At 51.9% G+C, this 23622-nt stretch overlaps 2 protein-coding genes across 17 annotated transcripts in view; one reads left to right on the forward strand and one right to left on the reverse strand.

Moving 5' to 3' along the window:
• Positions 1-7094, forward strand: part of SLIT1 (slit guidance ligand 1) — a 168127-nt gene extending 161033 nt beyond the window's left edge. Inside the window, exons 33-37 of one of the 2 annotated variants that reach the window (XM_051823458.2) lie at positions 1107-1237; positions 1675-1829; positions 2754-3042; positions 3377-3588; positions 4381-7094. In XM_051823458.2, coding sequence (XP_051679418.1) covers positions 1107-1237; positions 1675-1829; positions 2754-3042; positions 3377-3588; positions 4381-4619 — 1026 coding nt within the window. In that variant the 3' untranslated portion in view covers positions 4620-7094. Of the gene's footprint in view, positions 1-375; positions 1238-1674; positions 1830-2753; positions 3043-3376; positions 3589-4380 lie in introns of those variants that run through there. The other variant, XR_011382336.1, reaches the window with a different exon arrangement.
• A 1128-nt stretch (positions 7095-8222) lies between these two features.
• Positions 8223-23622, reverse strand: part of LCOR (ligand dependent nuclear receptor corepressor) — a 129211-nt gene continuing 113811 nt past the window's right edge. For all 15 annotated transcript variants that reach the window (XM_051823446.2, XM_051823443.2, XM_070057459.1 and 12 more), the window contains one exon: positions 8223-23416. In XM_051823446.2, coding sequence (XP_051679406.2) covers positions 19081-23416 — 4336 coding nt within the window. In that variant the 3' untranslated portion in view covers positions 8223-19080. The remainder of the gene's footprint in view (positions 23417-23622) is intronic.

Here is a 23622-nt window from a genome sequence, read left to right on the forward strand (position 1 = left end):
CGTTAAGCCAAGCCTGCCAGGGTCCTTGCCCCCCGCCCCTTGTCTCAGCTGCTGCTCCCCGGCTTCTGCCTCCAGCCCTGCAGATGGGCTTTACCTGCAGCCAGAGGTGCCCGGGGCCCGTAAGCTGTCTGTTGCTGTCTCGTGTATCATCTCAGAACATCATGTTGAGGGAGGAAAGCAGGCTGGTCCCCATGGGATGGGCAGTAGCGCTACCCTGCTGGCTGTCCGAGGGGGAGGGGCGCAGAGCGGCTTAGGCTGCACAGCACACGCACTCCTCCAGAGTCATCTCTGTCCTTCCCTGAAATTCCATTCCTGATCACAAACGCCACATCTTTCTTCTCCCTTTTCTTTTGTCCTCTTCTCCTTTTTTCTCAGAACCCTTCAGCCTCTCGAACATGCTCATTCTGCTCTTCTCCCCTGTATCACCTCTCCAAAGTCCTATCCACCTACATTGTCCACACAGCAAGACAACAGCTACCCTAACTGCTCGATAAAATACAGCGCACCAAACCCCTAACCCGCCGTTGCCCCAGGCACACCCTTACTTTGTCTGGATATCCCCAGGAACTCCCATCGCCAGTGTTCTAGGGGCTTTTCCGTGCTGGCTCTAATTAGACAACAATCCACAATCCCAGGGAAAGCTCTGATTGGCCTGGCTTCAGTCACATGCCTCTCCCTGGACCAAGCACTGAATCCAAGGAGGTGGGGCTTGTGCCAAAGGTCCTCTCCTTAGCTCCCACCGTGCACAGCTCCCTGGAGCCCACCTAGGAGGACGTGGTCCCAGTCGCCCTTTCCTTCTCCAGGCAGACTGCCCTAGGACCCCCGGCCTGCTCCCCTAGCGCGTAGTTTCCAGGCCTCGGCTGGCGCCTCTGCCCTCCCTGCCCCAGTCTGGCCAGGCTGGCAGTGGCTGGAACTTGAACCAGGGACTGCCAGCCTGTGTCTGCCTCTCCCGGAGGGGTGGCCCCTGGGCAGACTGGTGAGGCAGGGCACAGCAGCTCTGCACACAGCATCTCTCTTCCGATCCCGGGTGCCCCGTCTACCCCACCTCCCAGCCTGTGCTGCTGCTGCGTGGGGCGGGGTGGAGAGAAAGTGCCGTTGCCCATCAGGTCTCCACAGCAGAGGACAATGGGATCCTGCTGTACAACGGGGACAACGACCACATCGCGGTTGAGCTGTACCAGGGCCATGTGCGTGTCAGCTATGACCCGGGCAGCTACCCCAGCTCTGCCATATACAGGTAGGGCTTCCTCGTGCCCACCAGCTGCAACAGAGGGCGGGGCCCTGCTGGGGTCCTGGGTCTATTGGGCCAAAGCCAATGGTTGCTAGAGACCTGGGCCGCCCAAGTACCAAGGGTCTGGGCACCTTCGGGTCCAACCCCAGCTTGGGCTTGAGGCTCTCGGAGCTCTGAGCAGTGGCCCCTGCTTCCTTATCCCACCCCAGCCTCACAGCAGGCTCCTGAGTGGGGAGGAGGAGACCCCTACCCTAAATGTCTCAGCCTTCCCCCAGGGAGTCCCAAGGAAGGGCAGTGGGCTGCAGTGGGCCACAGGAATCTGTGCCTTCCCGGATCCCTCCCATAGAGAACTAGCCCCTTGGGAAGCACCCTAGGGACCCACGGCAAGGAGGGTTCACACCAAGGCGCTCTCCCTGGGGCGGGGGTGCCTCGTCTTCTTCCAGCACCGAGACGATCAACGATGGGCAGTTCCACACCGTCGAGCTGGTCACCTTTGACCAGATGGTGAATCTCTCCATCGACGGCGGCAGTCCCATGACCATGGACAACTTCGGCAAGCACTACACGCTCAACAGCGAGGCGCCCCTCTACGTGGGAGGTGAGGACCGGGCCCGCAGGAGGCTGCAGCTGTCCTAGGATGGGGCCCTTTCTGCTCAGTGGCCTCAGGCTGACCAGGAGGGCTCATGCCCGGGGCACTGAGCCAGGCTCAGGGGTGATGCCAGCAGAGCAGGGGATGGGCCTTGTGAGTGGCCCGGCTGCCAGTGGACGATCCCCTGCTGCCTGTTATCTACGCAGCCCAAACTGACCGGGAAGGTTGGGGGCCTGCTTGTGCCCAAGGCTGGGGGAGGGTCTGGGGCTTTCCCAGCTGCCTGCCACACCTGGGCACCTTTCCTCTTGGCCTTGGGCCAAAAGGGGCTGCTAAACTATTTGGGGTCCATTGCCAGTCTTGGTCCTTCAGAGGCCCAGAGCCTTGGTGAGCCAGAGGGCCCCTGCTCAGCACCCCTGGGAACCGGTAGGGTGGGTCGAGGCAGGCATTGGACATCCTGGACACTGTGGAGGGGCAGACTCGAGGACCAGAGCCTGGGTTCTAATCCTGGCTCTGCTCCTTACTAGCGCTGGGACTGCAGGCAAGCCACTGAGTGTGCTCAGAGGACTGCTATGAAGAGGTGCCCACAAGAGCAGATGGCAGCGTGCCGTAGGCATGAGTTCAAGGTCCCAGGGACTTTACTGTGGGTAGAATCTCTGGGAGCAAGTGTCCCGGAGAGGAGGAAGCCACCTTGGGTGAAGAACAGGCTGCAACCTGCAGCTCTAATCCCACAGGAAGCAGCTGTTCCATTGCTTCTTGGAAAGGAATGTGGGCCCTCCAAGGTGGCAGAGGACCTCGGCTCCGGATTGTAGACACAGGGCAGAGGCCGAGGGCGAGAGGGGGACACTGGGGCTGCTCACTGGACCTGCGAGGTAGGTGAGGGCCAGGCCCGGCCGAGGCCGACTCAGCCCAGCTCTGCTCCCCACCCCCACCCAGGGATGCCCGTGGATGTGAACTCGGCCGCCTTCCGCCTGTGGCAGATCCTCAATGGCACCAGCTTCCACGGTTGCATCCGAAACCTGTACATCAACAACGAGCTGCAGGACTTCACCAAGACGCAGATGAAGCCAGGCGTGGTGCCCGGCTGCGAGCCCTGCCGCAAGCTCTACTGCCTGCATGGCATTTGCCAGCCCGATGCCACCCCGGGGCCTGTGTGCCACTGCGATGCCGGCTGGGGGGGCGTGCACTGCGACCAGCCAGCCGACGGCCCCTGCCTTGGCCACAAGTGAGCCTGGGACGGGCTGAAGGGCCCCTTCCCCAACCCGCACCCCTGGGAAGTTCTGCAGGCCAGGGGCCAGGGGCTGCCCCTGAACTGTCCTTAAACTCACCTTGGAAACGGTGGCCTAACACAGGGCTTTACTATCGTGTTCCTGGGTTTCAGCTTTTGTTAACTGGGACGAAGTCCACTGGGGACAAACACAGATGCCCATTTTGCTCGCTGGGTTCAATCTTAGGAACAGAATCTCAGCCCCTGAAGTGGAGGGCAGAAGGTGTGGGATCACTTTGGGGCGGGCCTCGGATCGGGCTGCTCTCACGGTCTCTTTCTCTGCCCCCTGCAGGTGTGTCCATGGAAAATGTGTGCCCCTCGACGCTCTTTCCTACAGCTGCCAATGCCAGGAGGGGTACTCGGGGGCCCTGTGCAACCAGGCCGGGGCCCCGGCAGAGCCTTGCGGGGGTCTGCAGTGCCTGCATGGCCACTGCCAGGCCTCGGCCGCCAAGGGGGCTCACTGTGTGTGTGACCCTGGCTTTTCAGGCGAGCTGTGTGAGCAAGGTCAGGGGCCCCCCTCCTGACACACCTTCTCCAGGGGCCCCCAACAAGCTGCGTTCTAGCAGTCAGAGGTGTTCTTCCCCCTCCTTGTTCCCTGCCTCTCCTCCTCAGCTGGAGCTGCTGTGGGGCCTGGGTGTCCCCGTCCTCCGGACACGGAGCCCCACCCCCGGCCCCACCCCCGGCTCTCTGTCCTGGGCCTAGCTTGCCCTGCAGCTCCCTTACCCAGGGACCGTGCCCTTCTTCGGTGGGGTCTGTCTGTACAGCAGAGACCACCCAGGGTACCGACTCCTGCCCAAAGCTCCACATCCTGACCCCCTCATCTCGGACCCTCAGAGCAGCCACAGCCTGAGGACTGGGGCCTCCTCCCCAGGCCCTTCCTGGCTGGCTTGACCAAGATGCTTCTGCTGGAATCCCACGTGGAAGCCGGGCAGCGGGGAGCCGCACAAGGGCCTAACTCTTCAGGGTCCCCCAGGCCACTCCTGTAGAACGCCTGCGCATCTTCCGGCCCATCTCTAGTGAGGAGGAGCCCGCCCTACCTGGCCACCGGATCCGCCCGGCAGCTGCAGAGTTCCTTCTCACCGGCCGGCCGCACTGCGGGCTGGAAGGAGGCCCTGTGCATGTGCATGTGGACAGGGGAGGGGGGACGGAGGATGCTGGGAACAGGGGTGGGGTCTGAGCGCTCCACGACCGGCCCTCCCCTCCCCTCCTCCTCCATCTCTTCCCGCCTCCCCAGGGGCAGCGGTGAGCCCCCCGGGGTATGCCCTGAGGCTTTCTCTCGGTGTCTGTCCCATCCAGAGTCCGAGTGCCGGGGGGACCCTGTCCGGGACTTTCACCAGGTCCAGAGGGGCTATGCCATCTGCCAGACCACGCGCCCCCTGTCGTGGGTGGAGTGCCGGGGCTCGTGCCCAGGCTCGGGCTGCTGCCGGGGCCTGCGGCTGAAGCGGAGGAAGCTCACCTTCGAGTGCAGCGACGGGACCTCTTTTGCCGAGGAGGTGGAGAAGCCCACCAAGTGCGGCTGCGCCCTGTGCGCGTAGCGCGGCTGGCGGCGGGCCGGGCGGGGTGCGGGCCACCACCGTGCCCACTCCGCGCCTGGCCTGGCGGCTGCAGACTAAAACTAGGCGAGCTGGGAGCGGAGGGGCTAGCGTGCCGGGCGGCGGCCGCCCTCTCCGCAAGTGCCTTGCACAAATAGGCGCTTAATAAATATTTGTTGAATGAGTGTGTGCGTGCGATCAGGCCAGCAAGTGCGGAAGGGCGGCGCCCCTCCTTGCCCGACACATGGTTCTCAAGAAGGGGCCCGACTTGGACCCTTGTCTTGGTCTGGAGCCCAGGCTGGCCTGAAGCCAGGTCCCGGCCCTGGAAGCCCCTGCCCTCTGTGGACCACTGGGAAGCACTGCCAGCCTTCTGGGGCGGCCGGCTGGGCTCGGTCTGCGCCTGCAGTGTGGGCAGCGCACGGCGAGGCGGACCCTTCTCCTTGCTGCCACAAGGCTGGGTGTGCAGCTGCTTCTGAGGACCAGGCCTCTGAGCACCCAAGTCGCAGGATGACCTCAGCAGCTTCAGGGAGGGCCAGGGGGACTCCCAAAGAGGGCGGGGTTCTTGGCTCTGGCCGAATCAACATAATCAGCCTCCAGAGCTAAACCCAGAGGGGCATGCCCTGGGCCTCCCCAGCCACAGGCAGGCTGCTTAGTGTGTGTGAAGGGGTGTCCTCCTGTGGAGGCCGGACTCAGAGCCCTTTGAACTGTGGGCAGGAAGGGTCCTGGAAGGCGTGGCCAGGCGTCAGGAAGCCTCCATGGAAGCCCCTGGGCCAGTTCCTGCCCCCACACGTGTTCTGGGGAGGACAAAAGAAGCAATGTGGTCTCTCCCACCGTGGTGTCGGAGAGGAGGCTGGCGGTGTTGGAGACCTGTTTTCACAGATGGCATCACCAGGATGTCTGTGGGTAACCCAGGCTGGGTATTGTGGGTGTTCTGCTCTGGGGGGGCACAAGACAGTGGCTCCCAGGCTGTCACAGGAGGGGCCAGGATGCTTGGGAAGACAACGGCATTGAGTGGATGGCGGCCCCAGCCCAGGCTCTCCACGCGCCCAGGCTTAGCTGCTCCCCATCAGTGTCAGCGCTGGAGGATCGCTGCTGCTACAGTTGTGTCTTCTGTGCACGCTGAAAACCCACAGAGGAGGTCTTGAGCACAGCCAGTGAGCTGGAGCAGCTCACCCTCCTTTCCCAGCTGTCTCCACCTGCAGACAGAAGGCGGGGTTGGAGTGGCGCTGGGCCTGTGTGCCCTGCCCATGTGGATGGTGCAGGGAGCCCTGGATGCTGGTTGCCAGGGGGCATGGGCCTCTGTGGTTGTGGGAACCCGTGTGTTTCCTCACACTGCTACTCCAGCCAGCGAGTACCTCTGGGGACCTTGCAATGGGAAGAGGACTCTGCCCTGCCGGAAGTGAACTCCTGGCTGGATCTGCCCCTCCAGGAGACCCGGCTGGCTCTTCCTGCAGTTCTGAGCAAGGCCACAGTGCCCACGCTCACCCACAGGGGGACAGCAGCTGGGCCTCCCAGGCCTTCTCCCAGGGCTGCACAGCCTCCTGGTCTCCAGGCCATGTGGGGACTGGCTCGAGTGCCACTGGAAGATGCATGTTCTGGGCCTTATCAATCCCAAGAAAGGCAGCTTCCCTGGCCACCACCATTCCCTGGAGAAGCCAGTTCCTGGGACTGAGGGGCCACCTCCCTCTTGAGGAAGTACATGTGATGCCCAGGACCAACGGGCTGGGAGGTGCAGTGGGCTGGTTCTTAGGGAGCACCATGTGAGCTTCCAGCCACCCCCACTGACCACTCCAACTCGATCCTGGCCAGGTCCGGGGGCTGGGACCAACAAGGGTCAGGGCAGCAAGAGGCCAAGAGCCTCATGCCCCAGGATCAACTCTCCCTGCAATTTAGCCTCCAGCCAACTGGGCACTAAGGACCCGAGTCCTCACCCACATGGTCTGTGCACATCAGGCTCATCAGTTCCGGAAGAAGGCACCTGCAAACCCTTCCTCTTCGGTCATCTCCACATCTCACCTCCCTTTTGGTAAAGACCATCCGTTCACCTGCGGTCGCTTTTGGCTACTTCTATTAACCACACACTGAAGCCACGAGCCCCGAGGAAGCTGGTGACGGTGCCCGGCTCCCTGCGAAGGTCTTCCGAAATGGAAAAGGCCGGACTTTGTCTCCTCCTTGCCTGCTGTTAGCCTAACCGCGAAAGTATCTCTTTATACAGAATACTTACAGATTCTAATATATATTTGTATTTCATTTTGTTATAGTATTTTTATATGTTAAAGTCAACATCCAGTGTCTCGTGTTGCTTTTCAGATGCTATGTGGTTGTGACCTTTGGTTGGGGGTTTCTGTAGTCTTGTTTGGATCAACCCTTAGAACAGGCCTGTGAGGGAGCCACACCTGCCCTTTCCCTAGAAGTATTGTTTCAGGTGTGTTGATATTGTCTGTTGTCTTCCATGTGAACATGACATTGATTCACTTAGATTCTGCCTTGCTGGTCTTTTTTCTTTGCTGAGGGTGAGCCTGGTGCTGCTGGCATTCACCCTCCCAGGGCACAGGGCTGACCCCACACCGGCCACACCCAGCACTCACACATCTGCCCCTGGAGCCCTGGGTCTTCCTGAAGTGGCAAAGCACGGTACCTTCTGAAGGGAGGGGAGGCCTAGGGGCACTGGGGACAGCGGGGTCCCAGCTCCCTGGGTGCAGCACACACGGCTGTCTGGGGAGGCTGCCCACCCTCACTCCCACAAGGGACATCACTGTCTCTGCTCGTCTGCAGGCCCAGGCCCCAGGCCGTGCACACTCAGCAGAGACTTGTCTGAAGTCAGGAGCTGGACCTCTGTCGCTCCCCCATTCGCGGAGGAACGACACTGGACCCTGGGCTGTTCTCTTTTGTCTGCTCGGCCCTTCCCGGGTTAGCTGCCGGTCCCTCACTCGCGGAGGAACGACGCCGTCCCGGGTTAGCTGCCGGCCCCTCCACCTCCGTGGAGGGGCGGCACCCCCTGCCGCTTTCCCCGCTTCCGCGGGGGAGTGGCACACCACCGGCCGGCTCTCTCGGGGGGGCTGCTCAGATGTTCCTCAGGTGTTCCCTCAGATGTTCCTGGTGCATGTTGTCTCTCTCCTCCTTTATAGTCCTCTTCCACCAATCCCCACTCTGCTACCCACACGCTGAGTACGCTGCTCTCCTCCAATCAGGAGCAGGATCAGCTCCTGCAGCTTATCAAACTGATGAGGCAGCTGCGTAGTTGTTTGCTCCTCCCCAGTGCCATATTGTGGGAGAGCAGATGCATAGAATTAGTCCTAGTTCCAGTAATTTAGTCTAGTCTCAGTTGCTCCCCACAGACCGCCACTGCTCTCTGCCCTCATGATGAAACACTGGCGCCTCTCTAGCCCTCCCTTGGCATCTCAAGGATCTGTCCCGTTTTCTTCTCCCTGAAGTTGGGCGTAACTCACAAAATGATGTATGGTTTAGATTAGCAGGCACTGATTTTCTGTAGGCCTCAACACTATGCTTGAGCAGGTGTTGTTCTTTGGGTTCTTTGTGGGTGACAAGTTGAATGCGCGGCTTCAGCGCCACTCTGTCTACCCGCCAGTGATCACACAAACACACTTAATATCAAAGAAGTTTAATATGCTGCAATAAAATAAGCGCCTTGAAAAAGCTCATGGAATCGATGTCAACGTTAGAGAAAACCCTCCCAATACCTCCTCTAGCTCCACACCCCATCCCTAAAACCAAACAAGAATCTGAAACGACACAGGAAATCCTTCCAAGCTTGCACTGCCATGAGGGCCCCTTTACCAATACCAAGAACACAGTTTCCTACATGGCCTAAGAGGAAAGTAAAACACAGAAGCACAGAAGTCTACAGGATTTCAATATTTAAGAGACAGTACATATTCAAAGTTAAAATAACTCCAACTTTTATAGCTATACATATTGTTTTAAAGCAACTTAATATATTTTAAAATTTCATATATACACTCTCAAAGGTTCTTCAGGTGAGGTATGTAAACATTGTCTAATGAAAAATTCTCAATGTTTCAAACCAACAAATTCACAGCATACATTGAATTTTCATCCATTAAAGACACAGTATTGTCCTACACTCACTAACATAGTGGAAATCCAGGCCCAAGAGCTAACACACCCGATCTTCTGGGTTACCACTTGCAGCTTTTCTCATTCCATTGCGTTGAGGAAGACACCTCCACACAGGCCGGGATCACACACGTGGTCAGGAGGGGCGAGGCCCTCCAGGGCCCAGTCCCTAGGCATCCGGATCACTGGCTAAGACTCAGGACAGCCACAAGGAGCATGTGTGAACAACTACGCGACTGACCTCGGCAATGACAACACTGAGAGGAACCAGAAAGACCTTGAAAGGAACGGTAGAGATTCATTTTAGAGCTCCCTGAATCCACAGCTGGACCAGCAGCCCTGCCCTAAACTCCTTCCGAAGGGTCGGCGTGGCCTACAAGGAGAGATCCGACCCGGCACCTGAGTGTCAGTTACATTGCATGGGCCTCCTGTGACCCCTGGCCCCTTGAAGGCATTCACCAAGCCTCAGCCAGGACCCTGGGCTGTGCTTCTCATACAAGGTAGGCTGAACTTCTCAACATAGTAATGCATACTGGGAAAATAATGCCATGCTATAGTTTACAGAGACACCAGTGCACAAAGGCACTGGCCAAGGACCTTGGAGGAGCTCAATTTTGAAAACTACTTGTTCCCTGAGGGTAAACAGCAGGCTTCTATTGAGATTGAGGCTAATAAGGGAATTTTTATTACAAGGTAATAAGACTTGGGGAGCCTCGGGCCGGAATTCTATTTTACCCCCAACATGATCTAAAATGCCCCTCCCCCCACCCCATGCCCCACAAGTAGTCACCTCCCCAACAATACCACATAGGTCAATTGCTTTCCTCTTTGCTTGCTTTCAGGCTCAGCAATGGAAAGTGTAATCCTAATGCACCCACTTCAATCTAAAAAACACTAGTGAAAAATTCCAAACACCATCATAAATACAAAAGACATATTTCAAAAGCCTAAAAAACTACATTACTTCTATTAAGGGTTATCTGGGTGTGGGTAATTATTCTTCACAAAGTTTAGGACGGTCACAAGGAGAGGCTGCGAAACAGCTTTAGAAACCTGTTGAACTGAACACGCTGGGAGAAGCGGAGGAGTCACTGCCCTCTCTAAATGACCTACGAGACTGAACCCCAGACACGAGGGCAGCTGTGTAGGCATCTCCAGCCCAGGCACAGAGGCGGCTTGTCAAAGGGCTAGCTTCCAAAGGTAGGTCAGACACAGCCAAAGCACACTGAATCGGTCACTTACACTTCTCTTTTAAAAAGCTCTTAGACTTACTCGACAGCCAAATGAGCTCTGCTTCAGCCTGATTTGGAACCTCTACAGGTTCACGGCAAAGTGTTCATTTTTCCAGCTATACGCCCAATTCTGACGTGTCTGGTGCTGGCAGGTTTCTCATCCATTGCTGGAGTTTGACGACGCAAGGGAGCGTGCAAACAGAAGCAAAAATTCAAGTACAGCAACCTCTCCTGCCAAGGCAAGCGGTCTTCGCAAGAGCTGTTCTACCCCCACCCTCTCCTCTGAGACAAGGGCCAATGTGGACCCCAGAATTCATGGTATCACCTAGGATCTTATTGCTTATGGGCAACACATCAGAAAGAACACCTGGAAATCTGCTCAGCAGATCTGGGTACTGACCACTGACGAGTTTATCATACATCTGTATATATAAACTTATATAATATATAACATAACCAGATGAGAAGAGGGGGCCGTTAAAGCTTGGATTTGATGTAGCGTTACAGATCAAATGCCCCAAACAGCTCTCAACCTGCTGGTTTTTGTTCTTTCTCCATGTGTGAACTGTGTTCTGAAAGGAAGTCCACTGCTCAAAATAGATTCTTCTAGAACACTACAATGCAAACCAACATCACTCAGAACATGAACTCTGTATACAGCACGTGTAATAAATATTTTTTAGAAAACTATTTACAACATTACTTCTGGTGAACATTTAGATGAGAGCAAAATGTATTTCTTCCTGCAAAGGTTAAAAAAGTTGACTGTCTAGTTCAGTGCTAAATTCCCTGGCACCTAGTTACCCATTCACATTTCATCTTAACATCAGATTTGCTTACAAACAGTATCTTAGAAAAAACATTCTCCAGCATCACTGTTCAAGTGTCCTCCTCGTTTGTTTAGAAAGACAAAGGGAGGCCATAAGGAAATATGCAAATTATGGTTCAAATGGACAACAAAAATCCCTGTGTGCCTGGTCCCCTGCTCCCTGCAGTCCTGGAGCTGCAGTTCTCAGTCCAGCGGGCAGGGCAGAATCAGGCCTCAGGAAGGGGCGCCCACCGGTGGGGCACAGGCAAGAGAACACACGATCACCAGGGAGCACAGGCTCGGGGAGATCTGGGGGTGCTGTGACCTGCAGACCAGGACTCCTGAGAAGTAAAGCTGAGTACATCTTAGAACAGATGGTCTTGTTCTGTAACCACTGGTTACAGGTGGGACTGGCCCACATCTGCACAGATGCTTGCTGAGACGGCGCTGGGAGGTGCAGGAAAGACAAGCAGGAGGAGGGGGAGAGGTAGGGGGAGGGGAGGGGGAGGAGGAAGAGAGCCAAGGTGCTCATGAGTATTGTCAAGGTGCAGAAGGTAACATGCTTACCTCCCATGGTCAATGGGAGCAGAAATACACCTGAACGCTTTCTTCAGGCAGCCAGTGAGTGTGTGTGTGTTTGTGTGTGTGTATTTCCTTGCAGAAATACACCTGAAAGCTTTCTTCAGGCAGCTGGTGTGTGTGTGTGTGTGTGTGTGTGTATTTCCTTGTAGAAATACACCTGAACGCTTTCTTCAGGCAGCCGGTGAGTATGTGTATTTCCTTGCAGAAATACACCAGCTGGTGTGTGTGTATTTCCTTGCAGAAATACACCTGAACACTTTATTCAGGCAGCCAGTGTGTGTGTGTGTATTTCCTTGCAGGAATACACCTGAATGCTTTCTTCAGGCAACCAGTGTGTGTGTGTGTGTGTGTGTGTGTGTGTGTGTATTTCCTTGGGGTTACAACTAAGGCTCATTTCCCTGCACAGGCTGAAGTGAATGCTTGAATGTCAGGGGGTGTATATGAGGAATGGGCTGCTTGAGGCGAGCCCGATGCCACACTGGGCATAGCCATACCCACTGTGTGTTCTGGGGTAGGGTGACAGCAGGGTCAATGCTAAGGTTCCCATTCCCCACTGCATCTGCCTAAATTCCGTGAGGGTTTCAAGGCCGCATCTGCCTGCCTGACTGCACCATCTGCATGTTCCTGGCTGGGCAGGACAGCTGGTGAGGACGGTGGCTAGAAAGAACACTTTTTTAGAAAGCCCTTTTTAAGTTTTTTGTTGGTGGTTGTTGTTAAAATAAATACTTTCGTAGAAGTTTTCTGAACAGGAAAATATCACTATTTACACACTAAAATGAAATTCCACAGTGGTGTGTATCCATAATACTATTTAAATGTATCAAACCAGTCTCCCAGAACAATTGAGAGTGCACAAACCACAATGAAATCAATAAACTTAAGTGACAGTGGCTCTCAGAATGATCCCTGCCCATGATACAGATTTACAAAATTTCACAAATCTTGTTTGTATGGCATCTTTCTCCAAGATCCCAGTACTGTAGCATCAGTTACAGGACAACAGGAGGTGAGGATCATGGGAAATGGATGTGAAAACCAAGGTGATCAACGAATAGCATTGGACCCAATGGCTAAATACCAGACCATGAAAAAGTCAAAAGAGAAAAAGGTCTCCTGTGGCAAAACTGTGTTCAGTGAAGCACTTGGGGACGGGAGACTGTCCTGCAGGGGACGTCCCCTAGAAGGGGGCTGGTGGCAGAAGCAGAAGGAAGGAAGGGAAAGGCAAGGTACTAATGATGGCTCCTCAAAATGAGGTGAGTCAGGCCAGGCCAGAGGGCTCTGAACTTGTTCGGTCTAAAGCTGCTGGTGTGCCCAAAGGTTGCCACTGGCATGCTGGTATTTCTATAAGAAACCATGGTCTGGATTCAAGGCTCAAACAGGCAAAAACCAGCCATCTCCGCACACAAGTAATGACCAAAGCTTGGAGAGTTAAGAAGCTTGCAAATATACTCGATACAAAAGTAATACAGAGGGCTCCTGGGTCAAACCTAGCACGGTATGCCTTTGTGGCCAGGCGTTATTCTAGGCTGAGTTCACTAAATCATCAGTGTCGAGCCCTGCTGCAGTGGAATGTCTCTCCACCAGAGTTAAATGACTCTAATTCATAAACAAGAAGGTGACTGTACTTTTAGGCTGAATTACAGACCCTAGTAGATATGACTGTATGTCCATAATCAACAACAAATATTCAGTCAGGAAAGGAGAATATTTTTTTCTCTTTTAAATGTATAAGCATTATTCAGGAATAATGTCCAAGAGCAGCTGTGTACCAAAATCAACAGGCAAGATAACCTGAAATCTAGAAGAGCTGTCACAAAGCTGGACTCACGAACAAACAAAATGGGGCCTCAGATGACCACTGCAAGGATCAGTAAACTTGGGCTGTAAAGGGCCAGGCAGTAGCGCCTGAAGCTGTGTGCGCCACATTTAGCTTTATGTAAGAAGTCCACTTGTCCAATTTCTGGCATGTAATGCGGTGCGCCTGGTTTTCCAATGGGCAGCCTGCACTTTCACGTGGCCTGCATACTGAGAACCTGTGTTGAATGGGTGGCCCTAGCCGGGTGAAAAAGCCGTATGTTTATACTCATAGGGCAAAACATAGCTGCACAATTGCCCCTCTGAAGGGTGGAGCCTAAGATGTCCCCTAAGCACCGAGCATAAACCACCAAGGCTCTGGGAAAAAGATCACACAGACAGGAGGCAAGGGGAGAACTGACCAGCTTTGGTTCCATTCCAAGGGCAAAGGCAAGAGCAAAGACACCCTCCACACAGTGCCCAAGGTGGATGCCCAACAGAGCATAGCACAGCGAAGCCTTGAGCTGGGAGCAGAACCAGAGAGCTCCAGTTTCGCCTGAGCCTGACCCTCTCGAACGCACAGAGGCTACACACCCAAGTCTTCCAGGACACACACTGCAGAATGCAGGACTCTGGATGTTTCAAGGGATGAGTTCTACGGAAAGTGTCTCAAAAGGCTTCCTAAAATTCTGCTTGTTTTATACACAATAATATATTTTCCCTTGAAAAAGGATTTGGGAACATGCATGGAAGAGTACTTACTGCCAGGATATGAAGATGACCTTGCTGATGTAATATGCATAGTGTGGATTTCATATTTACATATAAGTTTCTAATATTTCAAGCCATAAGAAGACATGAAATTAATAGCTAACAACTCAAATTGACAATCTTGTTTCAAAACTGAAACAATTAAGTCACTCTATGGACACAGTGGCAAAAATTTTTCAACTTCATTTTGAAAAACGACATAGAAACTTATCCTTAAGTTTTGAGGGGAGGGGAAAGATGAATTTCCTGGATCAGATCTAACGATTTAATCCCTAACTTCTCAGAATCATTTTTTTCCAGAGTACTTCAAAACCTGTTTTTTATCTGTTGCTTTTCTTTTTAAAAAGATTTGTATTTTACTTGAAAGACAGTGAGAGAGAGAAAGAGAGACAGAGAGATCTTCCATTTGCTAGTTCACTCCCCAAATTGCCACAACAGCCAGGGCTGGTCTAGGCTGAGGCCAGTAGCCTGGAACTTCATCCAGCTCTCCCATGTGGGTGGGAGGGGCCCAAGCACGTGGGCCATCTTCTGCTGCCTTCCCAGGTGCATTAGCAGGGAGCTGGATTAGAAGCAGAGAAGCTGAGACTCAAACTGGTGCTCTGATACGGGATGCTGGTATTGCAGGCGGTGGCTTGACCCGCAATGCCTCCATGCCAGCCCCTGTTGGCTTATCTTTAATAACATTACTTTCAAACTATATGGCTGAAAAGATTATGCCAATACATTTTTGTTTGCCTAAAGGCTGATCAAAAATGTCATGAAGAATAAACAATGCTTTGAGTTTGGAGTCTGTTTCCCCTTTGTGAAGAAGTCTTTGTGAAGAAATCACATCTGTGATTTCAGAGGCTTAAAAGTGCATCTAAAACAATCTCCACTAATTTTAACAAAAATAAAAATCTTGACTTCAGCAGTAAACCAGAGGTGAATCCAGAGTCAGCTGTGTGACTGAAAACTCGGAGTGCAGCGAGAGGCCCAAGCCCCGGGACTTGAGAATGCTCACTGCCTTTCGCCCACAGCTTCTGGCTCCGCAGGCTGGGGAGGCCTGGCTCTGGTCACCACTGATGGCTGATTTGAGGGGAGACAGAATGCTCAGGCAGCTCACGTTTCAGGAGATGGTGGTCTATGTGAGGTACCAATATGTCTCTCTTCTAGCAAGAATACAGAAAAACGAAGGGGCAAGGGGAAGGAATGAAGGGAACAGAGAGATCAAGAGGCAAAAGAAGGGAGAAGAGAAGAGTCAGGGATTTGTTTTTGAAAAGGGATTATTTTCTGAAGCAGGGGGGCAGCAAATTGTTTCTTAAAGATCCAGGCAGTAGATAGTTGAGGCTTTGTGGGCCAAATGATCTCTGTTGCGCCTACTCAGTTCTGTCCCACAGACAATAAGTAAACAAACGGGCATGGCCATGTTCCAGTAAAACTTTATTTACAAAAACAAGCAACCAGCCCACAGTCTGCAGCCCCCTGACAGATCACGGAAAGCCAAGGGCAGCCTCCATTGGCTGACCTAAACCCAAAAGGAGCAGGTGTGCCTCTCAGGGCTACTGGCCAGACCTTCGGGACATTCCAGCCCAGTTCCAGGTGTTGTTGAGAAGGCACCAGACTTGCTGATGGCTAACACTACAGCGTCTGCAGTTTGTGCCACAGAGTGTGCTGTGCCTGCCTGTCTGCCTCTTAGGTCCACTCATCAATGGGACTGCTGTTGATACGTGACAGTGACAGCCCCTGCCTTCCCCACAGAGGCCACCATTACAAGGCAAGAAAGAGGCCAAACTGAAGTGATGCCTTATACCGATGATCTTCCTGTACAGTGAGAAATTCACCTGTGTAGCATGTGATGCATGGAAGGTCCCATCAGGAAGCACCACACAGGACAAGGGGTGATGAAGTGCACCTCTTCCAGCCACACTACTAAACAAACAGCAAGGCATGCAACCCACAGGCTAGGATCACTGTTTTGGATAAAGCCGTGTAGAAGTCTTGAACGAGGAATTCAAGGGACTAGCAACTGATTCACAGCGGCAGGGACACTCCTCTGAAGGAGGCCTCCCTGCTGCGCTGCAAGACTGCTACGGATCTGAGCGGCTGCAGGAGTGAGGCTCTGGACCCCAAGCGAGCAGTCTGTGTGTTGTCCTCCCACTGCAGGGGGCGGGGTGCCCAGGGCACAGAGAACGGGTCTTCTGAAGAGGCCCAGCTCTGAGGAAGCTGCGGGGGTGACCCCGTGTTTGCTTCCCAGGCATCTTCCAGCTCCTCTGGAAACTCGGAGGAGCCCGGTGGGCATCAAGTTCAGCCCCAGTCCTGGGGCAGTCATGCCGCTGAGTACAGGCCCAGGAGCAGAATTCCTGATCCGGAATCGGAATGTGGGCCTTGCACCCTTGCTTACGGCGGCGAGCCATACTAGAAGGTGGCTAGAGGGAGGAGGCCTCAGCAAGGGATGGAAACCAGAGTCCACTGTCAGCCTGGGCTTGGGGACATCTGGCCCACGGCGCTGCTAGCATGTGAGGTGTGAAAGGGCCTTCCAGGGGCGGCCCTCAGTTTTACTACTGTTTTCTTTGTTCTTGTAACAAACTTAACTGAATCAGCGAAAATGAGATTCAATAAATATAAAAACAATTCTAAACTTTAAAGTGTACTAATTATGCAGAATCTCAGTCTATTCAAATGTAGTTACCATTCTAAAGTGTAAGCTGATTTGAAAGATGATCCACTGCAGTGTCAAGTGTGTGATATAAATGCCTTTTCTCAAATGCAGCCTAGAAAGGGAGAGAAGGCTATTATTTTGAAGTTAGTTTTTAAAAATGAAGAACTTAGAAAAGTAATGGAATGAGTAATAAACTTGGAACTGGAAAAGTTCCACCCACTTACTACCTCTCACCTCTTCCTGACTGGACCCACGCACCTCCCAAGGTAGTCTAAATGCAGCCAAGGGGCACCTCTTACATGTAGCAATCTGCATGCCTGACAGTGGTAAACGTAAGCTGTTTAGGTCACCACACAAACAAGATCCAGTGACAACTATGTGAAAAGACATTTTTAAACCTTAAAACCATTTTTAAAAAAATAAACAAACCTACTCAAAACATATTAATGCTTCTGTGCAACTTAATGCTGAGAGAAGGTTGCCAACATACACACTCAGCAGTTTCATTAATATAGGTAGCTCCTGAATGGCCAAAGTCAAACACGCTTAAAATAAAAAAAAAGAAAAGAGAGAGAGAGAGAGAGAGAGAGAGAGAGAGAGAGAGAGAGAGAGAAACCTCATGGGATATAGGAGACATTAAAAAATAAATGAGGGCTTCACTGAAGATTGTAAGCTTCACTATCTACGAAATCCAACACAATTCTCAATTTCTCACAAATAAAATGCTATTCTCCAGTCCTATCCAATCATTGGAAGCTTCCATGACATACAGTAAACCTTTCAGAGACTGGAGAGCTGGTCTGGTTTATCATGATGTGCATGAAAAAAAGTCCATCTGAGTTTATCTAAAGGGATCTGAAATAACCTAAGTGGAAAACATTTTCAATAAAAAAAGAGGGCAGCAGCTGTCTACACAAACCTATTTTGGTGACAGAACATGTTAAAGAAGCTGGCTTAGGCTTTAACAATCAAACTTCTTTTGCAGAGTGGCCCAGGGGAAATGTGTTTTAATGGAACAGTGTCACAGGCAACTGAGTTAAAGCCAATGCACCCGGTCTCAGGCTGCAACAAGGAAAAGCAAACAACACCGATTATAAATATTGCAGTTCTCACTTCTGAGCCACAGAGCAGAGCCTGATCTGCTATGGGCTGGAGTGATGCTACAAGCCATTCATCTACTAAAATGTCACTGATCAATCAGAATGAACCTCCACTCCAACAAGTATATTCACATCAGAATACACCAGCTAAAGTCAACTCTGGGAGTGGGGGAAGTGTGGGTGCACTACGAGATGCTGTGGCTGCTCTCCACCTTTCCATAACTCTGTGCTGTTTAGCCCTTTCTGAGTCTGGGGCCAAGAAGTCCTGGTGATGCTCATGGAGACACTGCATCACTTTTAGACCACCTGGCCTGTGCTAATGATGCAGCCCATGGACAATCTGGCACATTGCATGGGAAAAAAGAACTGTACTGTAAAACTGGCATTAGGAGACACATGTGGCCGACAACCACACGCAAATGTGCCCCAAAGCCTGGGTGCATAAATACCCTTGTACTCTTCTATCACTGGAAATACATCTTGGCTTTCTCTGAGTATGGAAGCACTCTGGTAGGAAAGAAAATAAGAAAAGTCATTCTCATCTTCATTGTCAAATTACAGCTAAAAGATGAAAAAAAAAAAAAAACATTAGCTTTTTCCCCCAAAAGCAGAATGAAAACTTTAGAGTGCTAGCAAGCTTGAAAAGCCAAAAATGAAGAGGATGGTTAAGTAGCAGTGACACACTTTGGGGATGCTAGTAATTTCCAGAGGTCATAAGCCAGAATTAACCCCTGTGACACCTTTCTTCCCAAGAGCACGTTATTCAGAATACATGGTCTAAGCATGTGAGCAAAGGTGAGAGGAGTGACCAACAATGAGTATCTTTTTTTTCCCAAACCAAGTAACAGAAATATTAACCTTTTAAAATAATCCTAATAATCTGCATTTTCCACATACCATAATAATGATTTGGTTTAGCTTTCAAATATCACCAAAACAAACAAACAGGGTGGAGAGGGAAGTTCACGGTTGGGGTCCTGCAAGAAGGGACACCTGTTTGGGGAGAGATGTGCAGGGCGGTTGTTGGATAGCTCCTTTCATGTGCATGATGGTGGTCTTCTCGGCTACAGTACAAGTGCGTGTGCATCAAGTATAAAATACAAGCCTTTAATCACATAGATCAGCTTTTTAGCTTTTGTAAATCTAAAAACAAAAAGGATAAATAAGGCACTGTACTTTTTAAAACGAAAACTGCTTGGTTCCAAGTTTAAAACCCAAGGAACAACCAGAATATAATATATACCTTCCCTTACTCAGCCCTGGAGAAGGACTCTGCAAGCTCCCTGCTCCACCCGAGACGTACTCTCTGACATCTCAAGTGGGGGTGTTCGCCATTAACTGTAACTCGAAAGGCTTGAGAAGCTTATAAAAGCAGATTCAGTTAATGCAAAATAAAAGTTACTTCTCTGGAACAGGTCTACTCGGGGCTGCTGCTCTCCCGTCACTTTGCATCCAGCCGCCTCCGTTTGCTATGGGAAGAGTCCAGCTTTGCCTTCAGCTTTCGCTTTCTCTGGGCCGCTCTGTTTTCTGGTTTTTTTGCCAAAGGTCTGGCGCGCGTCTTTCCACTGCTCTGCTTCCTGTTTGCGGCTTTCTGCGGCCTGGAAGAGGACTCACCTGCCCCCTTTGGCTTTGCAGGTTTCGTTACTGTTTCCGAGGCAGTGGGCAGGGTAGGTCTTTTGCTTGTGTTCTCTTTTTCTTTCCTGGAGGGAGGGCAGCTCTTTCCAGAGGACTTTTTAGGGATCTTCACTTTATTTTCTTTCAAAGACACCTTTTTGGGCAGTTGGCTGGCTTTGTCCCTTGCAGTTGGCTTCCTGGCTGGAGGGGTTTTGGTGGTTCCATCAACATGCTTTTCTTTGATGGCTTTCACCACTGGTCCCCTGTCCTTACTGTCCTGAGTACCGATGCCCTCCGTTCTCTTACGTTTATTCTGAGCTTCTGCTTTAACCAAAATTTCAGACACCTGCTTCCCTTTCCTTCCCTTCATTCCTTCAGTGCTCTTGGGCTTAATGGGAAACCCTTCTGCATCCACTTGCAAGGCAAGCTTGGGGGACATCAGCGGGTTGATGCAAACACTCTTGCGACTCTGTTTGCTTTCCACAGCTGGACCCAATGAGCTTTCCATTTTCTCGTTCTTGACCAAACGTTGTTGGGCTCTGAGCTTTCCTCGAATATTGGAGTATTTCCTAAGGATCCTGGTACTGGCGGGAGTAGGCAGGTTTGTGGGACGATGGCTGTTTCTCTCGTCCTTGACATTCTCCACGCCATCCTCAGAATGAGGGTTGAGGCTGGCATCATTGCCATCCTCTGGATCCACTTGGTCAGCATTTTCTCGAAGTTTGGCCCAGAGCTTCTGTGTTTTCCAATTATTCCGAGCAGGAGTAGCTCCAGGAAATTTCTTTAAGTGTTTCTTCAAGCGTTCCGCCTGGAGTGAGCTGGGGTACGGGCTAGAAGGAGAGTACTTCTGAAGGGGATGTTTGACTGGGGGGATGTCTCCTGGAAGACGGGTATTGAGCTTCTTCACAATGACCAGTGATCGGGTTTCTGTTGTCTCCAAGAACCACTTACAAACGTTAGACAACTTAAAGTTTGACATGAACAGCATCTGAACAGGAGAAAGCTTCTGAACCTCCAACGAGCCTCTGCATTTCCGTGATCTTTTCTTGCTCTTCCAGATCTCCTTCAGTTTATCTGACCTGTTCCTTGCTCTTGGTGTTGCCTGGACTTCCTTCTCCAGTTGAATCCAGCCCTTCTGAACTTTCATGTACTGGGCGTTGAAGTTGGCGATGAGCTCCTGGTTCTCCTCCTCAGCACACCATTCCATAAACTTTGGCTGCTCGTCCGCCACTGTCTCTGTGTCATCCTCATCCTGGGCATCTCCACTCTCTGTGGCCTTATTTTCCTTTGGCATCGGGCTTCCTCGTGCAGCTTCCTGTTCAGAAGTCACTTTCGTTGTATCCACGGAGTCCAGAGAGTGAGTGTGTCTTAGGTTGTAGGTTGAAGAGGTCAATCTTTTTGGCCTTGCTACCAATTTTGGTGGCCCAACAGCATCACCACCTCCACTATCTGATGAGCCAAGTGGGCCAGAGGGGGTGTCAGTGCCATCGCCTTTATGCAGGGTGTTTTCGCTGCCTCCCTCGTTCACAGCCTCCTCCACCTCCTGGGCACATGGATGTCCTGGCTTCTCTTTGGACTCTTCCAGGGCCCTCTTACAAGGGATACTTGCTTTGGGCACAGGAGCATTCCTCTCCCCTGTCTTAGATTCAACATAGATTTCCAGTCTCTCTGCAGGCAGTGGCTGGCTAATGGAGGCTATGGGGTCACTGCTGGGGAAAACTTCTTCCCCCACTGTGTCTTTTGCTAGCATGTTTTTAAAAGTCTGCCTGGTGATGACCCCACTGCTTTTGCCCTCCTGCTGCTCAGCACCCTTCTCTGCAGGGTGTTCGTCGGCAGGTGGGTTTTCAGGGTCCTCCAGAGCTGCTGTGTGGGCATGGTTGACAGGAGAGCCCTCGGGTGTTGTCCTGCCAGCGTGGCCTTCCTTTTTAGCATGTTTTGCACCAGGGGTTTTAGCAGCCTTGACCTCAGGGCAAGGCAAGGAAGAATCTGAACTCTGATTTCTTAGGCACCTATCAGCAGGGGATGGATCAGAGAGCTGGCTCCTTAAGCACCTGTCAGAGGCCTCGGGGAACTTTTTCCCTTTTTTCTTCTTGTCCAGATTCTCTTCGGGTGAGTCAGTGGTTGGATCGCTTGTGTCTTTCTCTGAGGAGGATCTTGCATCACTGTCCTCTGCCTCTAACTGTTCTCTCTCACATGCTGGCTCAGGATCCTCAGTCTCACTGGCTGGGTCTTTGCGAGTGAAGATGCTGTCTTCCTTCAGGAGCGGGATGGCGTCCAGCTCCTGAGTGTCTCTCGTTGTGGCCTCAGGACTGCTGCTTTGGTCATCCTCAGCCCTCCCCAGACTCGTGGGAGGCTCCAAGCCCAAGGGCGGACTGTGATTTCGTGAGATGAGAGGACTTTCTCCTCCACTGACTGCTTCAGGAGAAGAATGAGGCCTAGAGACATCTTCCCTGCCTGCCCCCGAGGTGCTCTCCGTAGTGGGAACCGAGGGGCAGTCCTGGGATGCACTCATCTCCTCGGCGTCCAGCAGTGGGTCTGGCTGCTGGTCTCCCGCAGGGGAAGACACTCCGCTTGCTATGGGAGCCGAAGCCGCGGGGCTACCTTCTGGCCTGTCCTCTTCAGGGAGCCAAGCAGGGAGAGGACACAACGGGCTGGCAGCTGGTGTCTCCTGTGACTCGCGGGGACTGCTTGGATTTGCTCTGTTCATGGTGCAAACCTCAGGCTCTTGAGACTCTTTCTCGGATGAGGCGTCTTGGCCTCCCTCCTCAAGGAGGCAGATGATCTCCTTACCAGGTTCTTCAGGGGGGTCTTCTCTGGGAAGCTGTCCATCTATGGTATGTCTAAGGGGTGAAGCTGTAAGGATCTGTGTGGGAGTAACCACTGCCTCAGATGCTGGCAGCGAGCAGCTTGCTTTCTCCTGGGAGTGTAAATTTCGGGCCAGTGTGCGAACAGTTGGCAGCTCACAGCAGTCGCCATTGAAAAAGTATCCTCGAGTACTCTTCCTGGCAGTCTTCCGGGAAGACAGTATGGACCTCTGATGCTCAAAGTGGCATTCTGTTATTGGCTGACTGATATAAACAACATCGCACTGATTATCATAGTCATTGATCCTCAACCCTGACGCCCTTTTACTTTTCCGAGCTGTCTTAATGGAGGCTGACATCATCTTGGCTCGTGAATGCCCATTAGATGCTTTGTGACCGGCTGGCACAGGGCTCGGGGTTAACCAACCATCTTTGGAATGATCAAACTGGCCCTTATCACTGGGATGTAAATGGTAACCTACCTTATTTCTTCCTAGTGAGTGAAGATGGTTCTCTTGCTTTGGCCTTGCATCTTGTTCATCTGCCTCTAACTCCTGGTGTGAAGGTGTTTTTGAGCTACACTGTAAAGCATTCTCCTTGTCAGCAGTTCTGGGTGAGCTTCCCATAAACCCTGAGTCCCAAGCCTCTTCGGATAAAGCTTTGAATGAATTTCTTTGAGAAGCAACACAGCTATTGCCCTCCTCACTATTCTCAGCTGCCACTTTTACTGCAATTAAACTTTCTACTAAAGCTGAACTCTGCATATGGTCTTGACCATCGCTGCATATTTTCACATTTGAATCTTGCTCCTGTCCAGTGGTTTGCCCCTCCAAGCTTTTAGAGATGTGGAGGGAGCTTAATGAGGAAGAATTACATGCAGTGAGGTATCCTGCAGTGGAACTATCCATTGAACTGCCAGAGCTAGGTTTAGTGGTTGCAAGTTCAGAGGCATCTTTCTGGAGAAGAGTCAAGACATTCTCTCTTCCATCTGCAGGGTTTGTCTCAGGAGGAGGGGGCTCTTTCAGGGTCTGTTCTGTCAAGTGTCGAGGGCTAGGCGAGCCTGATGAGTCTACAAACAAATCTGCAGGAGTAGCAGACTTCATATCAAGACACACAGCATCCTTTTCCTTATGTTTGGTGCTTAGCTGGGCACAGCCAGCGTTGCAAGTAGATGCATCCATTGCTCCCAATTCAGAAGGCTGTAGGTCCTCGGTGCCTGGTTGAGATTCGGTGTACAGGTCGTTCAGAACACGAATGAATTGCTTCTGATGATGAGTGCACAGTTTGACCATAAACTTCTCCAGCGGGGACTTCGAATGATGGTTAGAATCTACTGCTATTGCCTCTGCTGAGTTCTCACTAGACAAAGAGAGAGAATGAATTAGTATGGTCATTTTCCAAAAAGCCCTTTTTGTACTATGAAATTCATCAGATGTTATTCACAGTATACACAGAGTGGCAGCACTCTGGCCAAAACCGCTTTTAAGTCAGTCCATTCACTTCTGATTCAATTAGAGTATTTTCCTAATTAAAATATAAAGCCAGTCTGCTCTAGCTTCGATTTT

The sequence above is a fragment of the Oryctolagus cuniculus genome, chromosome 15, assembly GCF_964237555.1.
Source record: "Oryctolagus cuniculus chromosome 15, mOryCun1.1, whole genome shotgun sequence".
NCBI lineage: Eukaryota > Metazoa > Chordata > Mammalia > Lagomorpha > Leporidae > Oryctolagus > Oryctolagus cuniculus.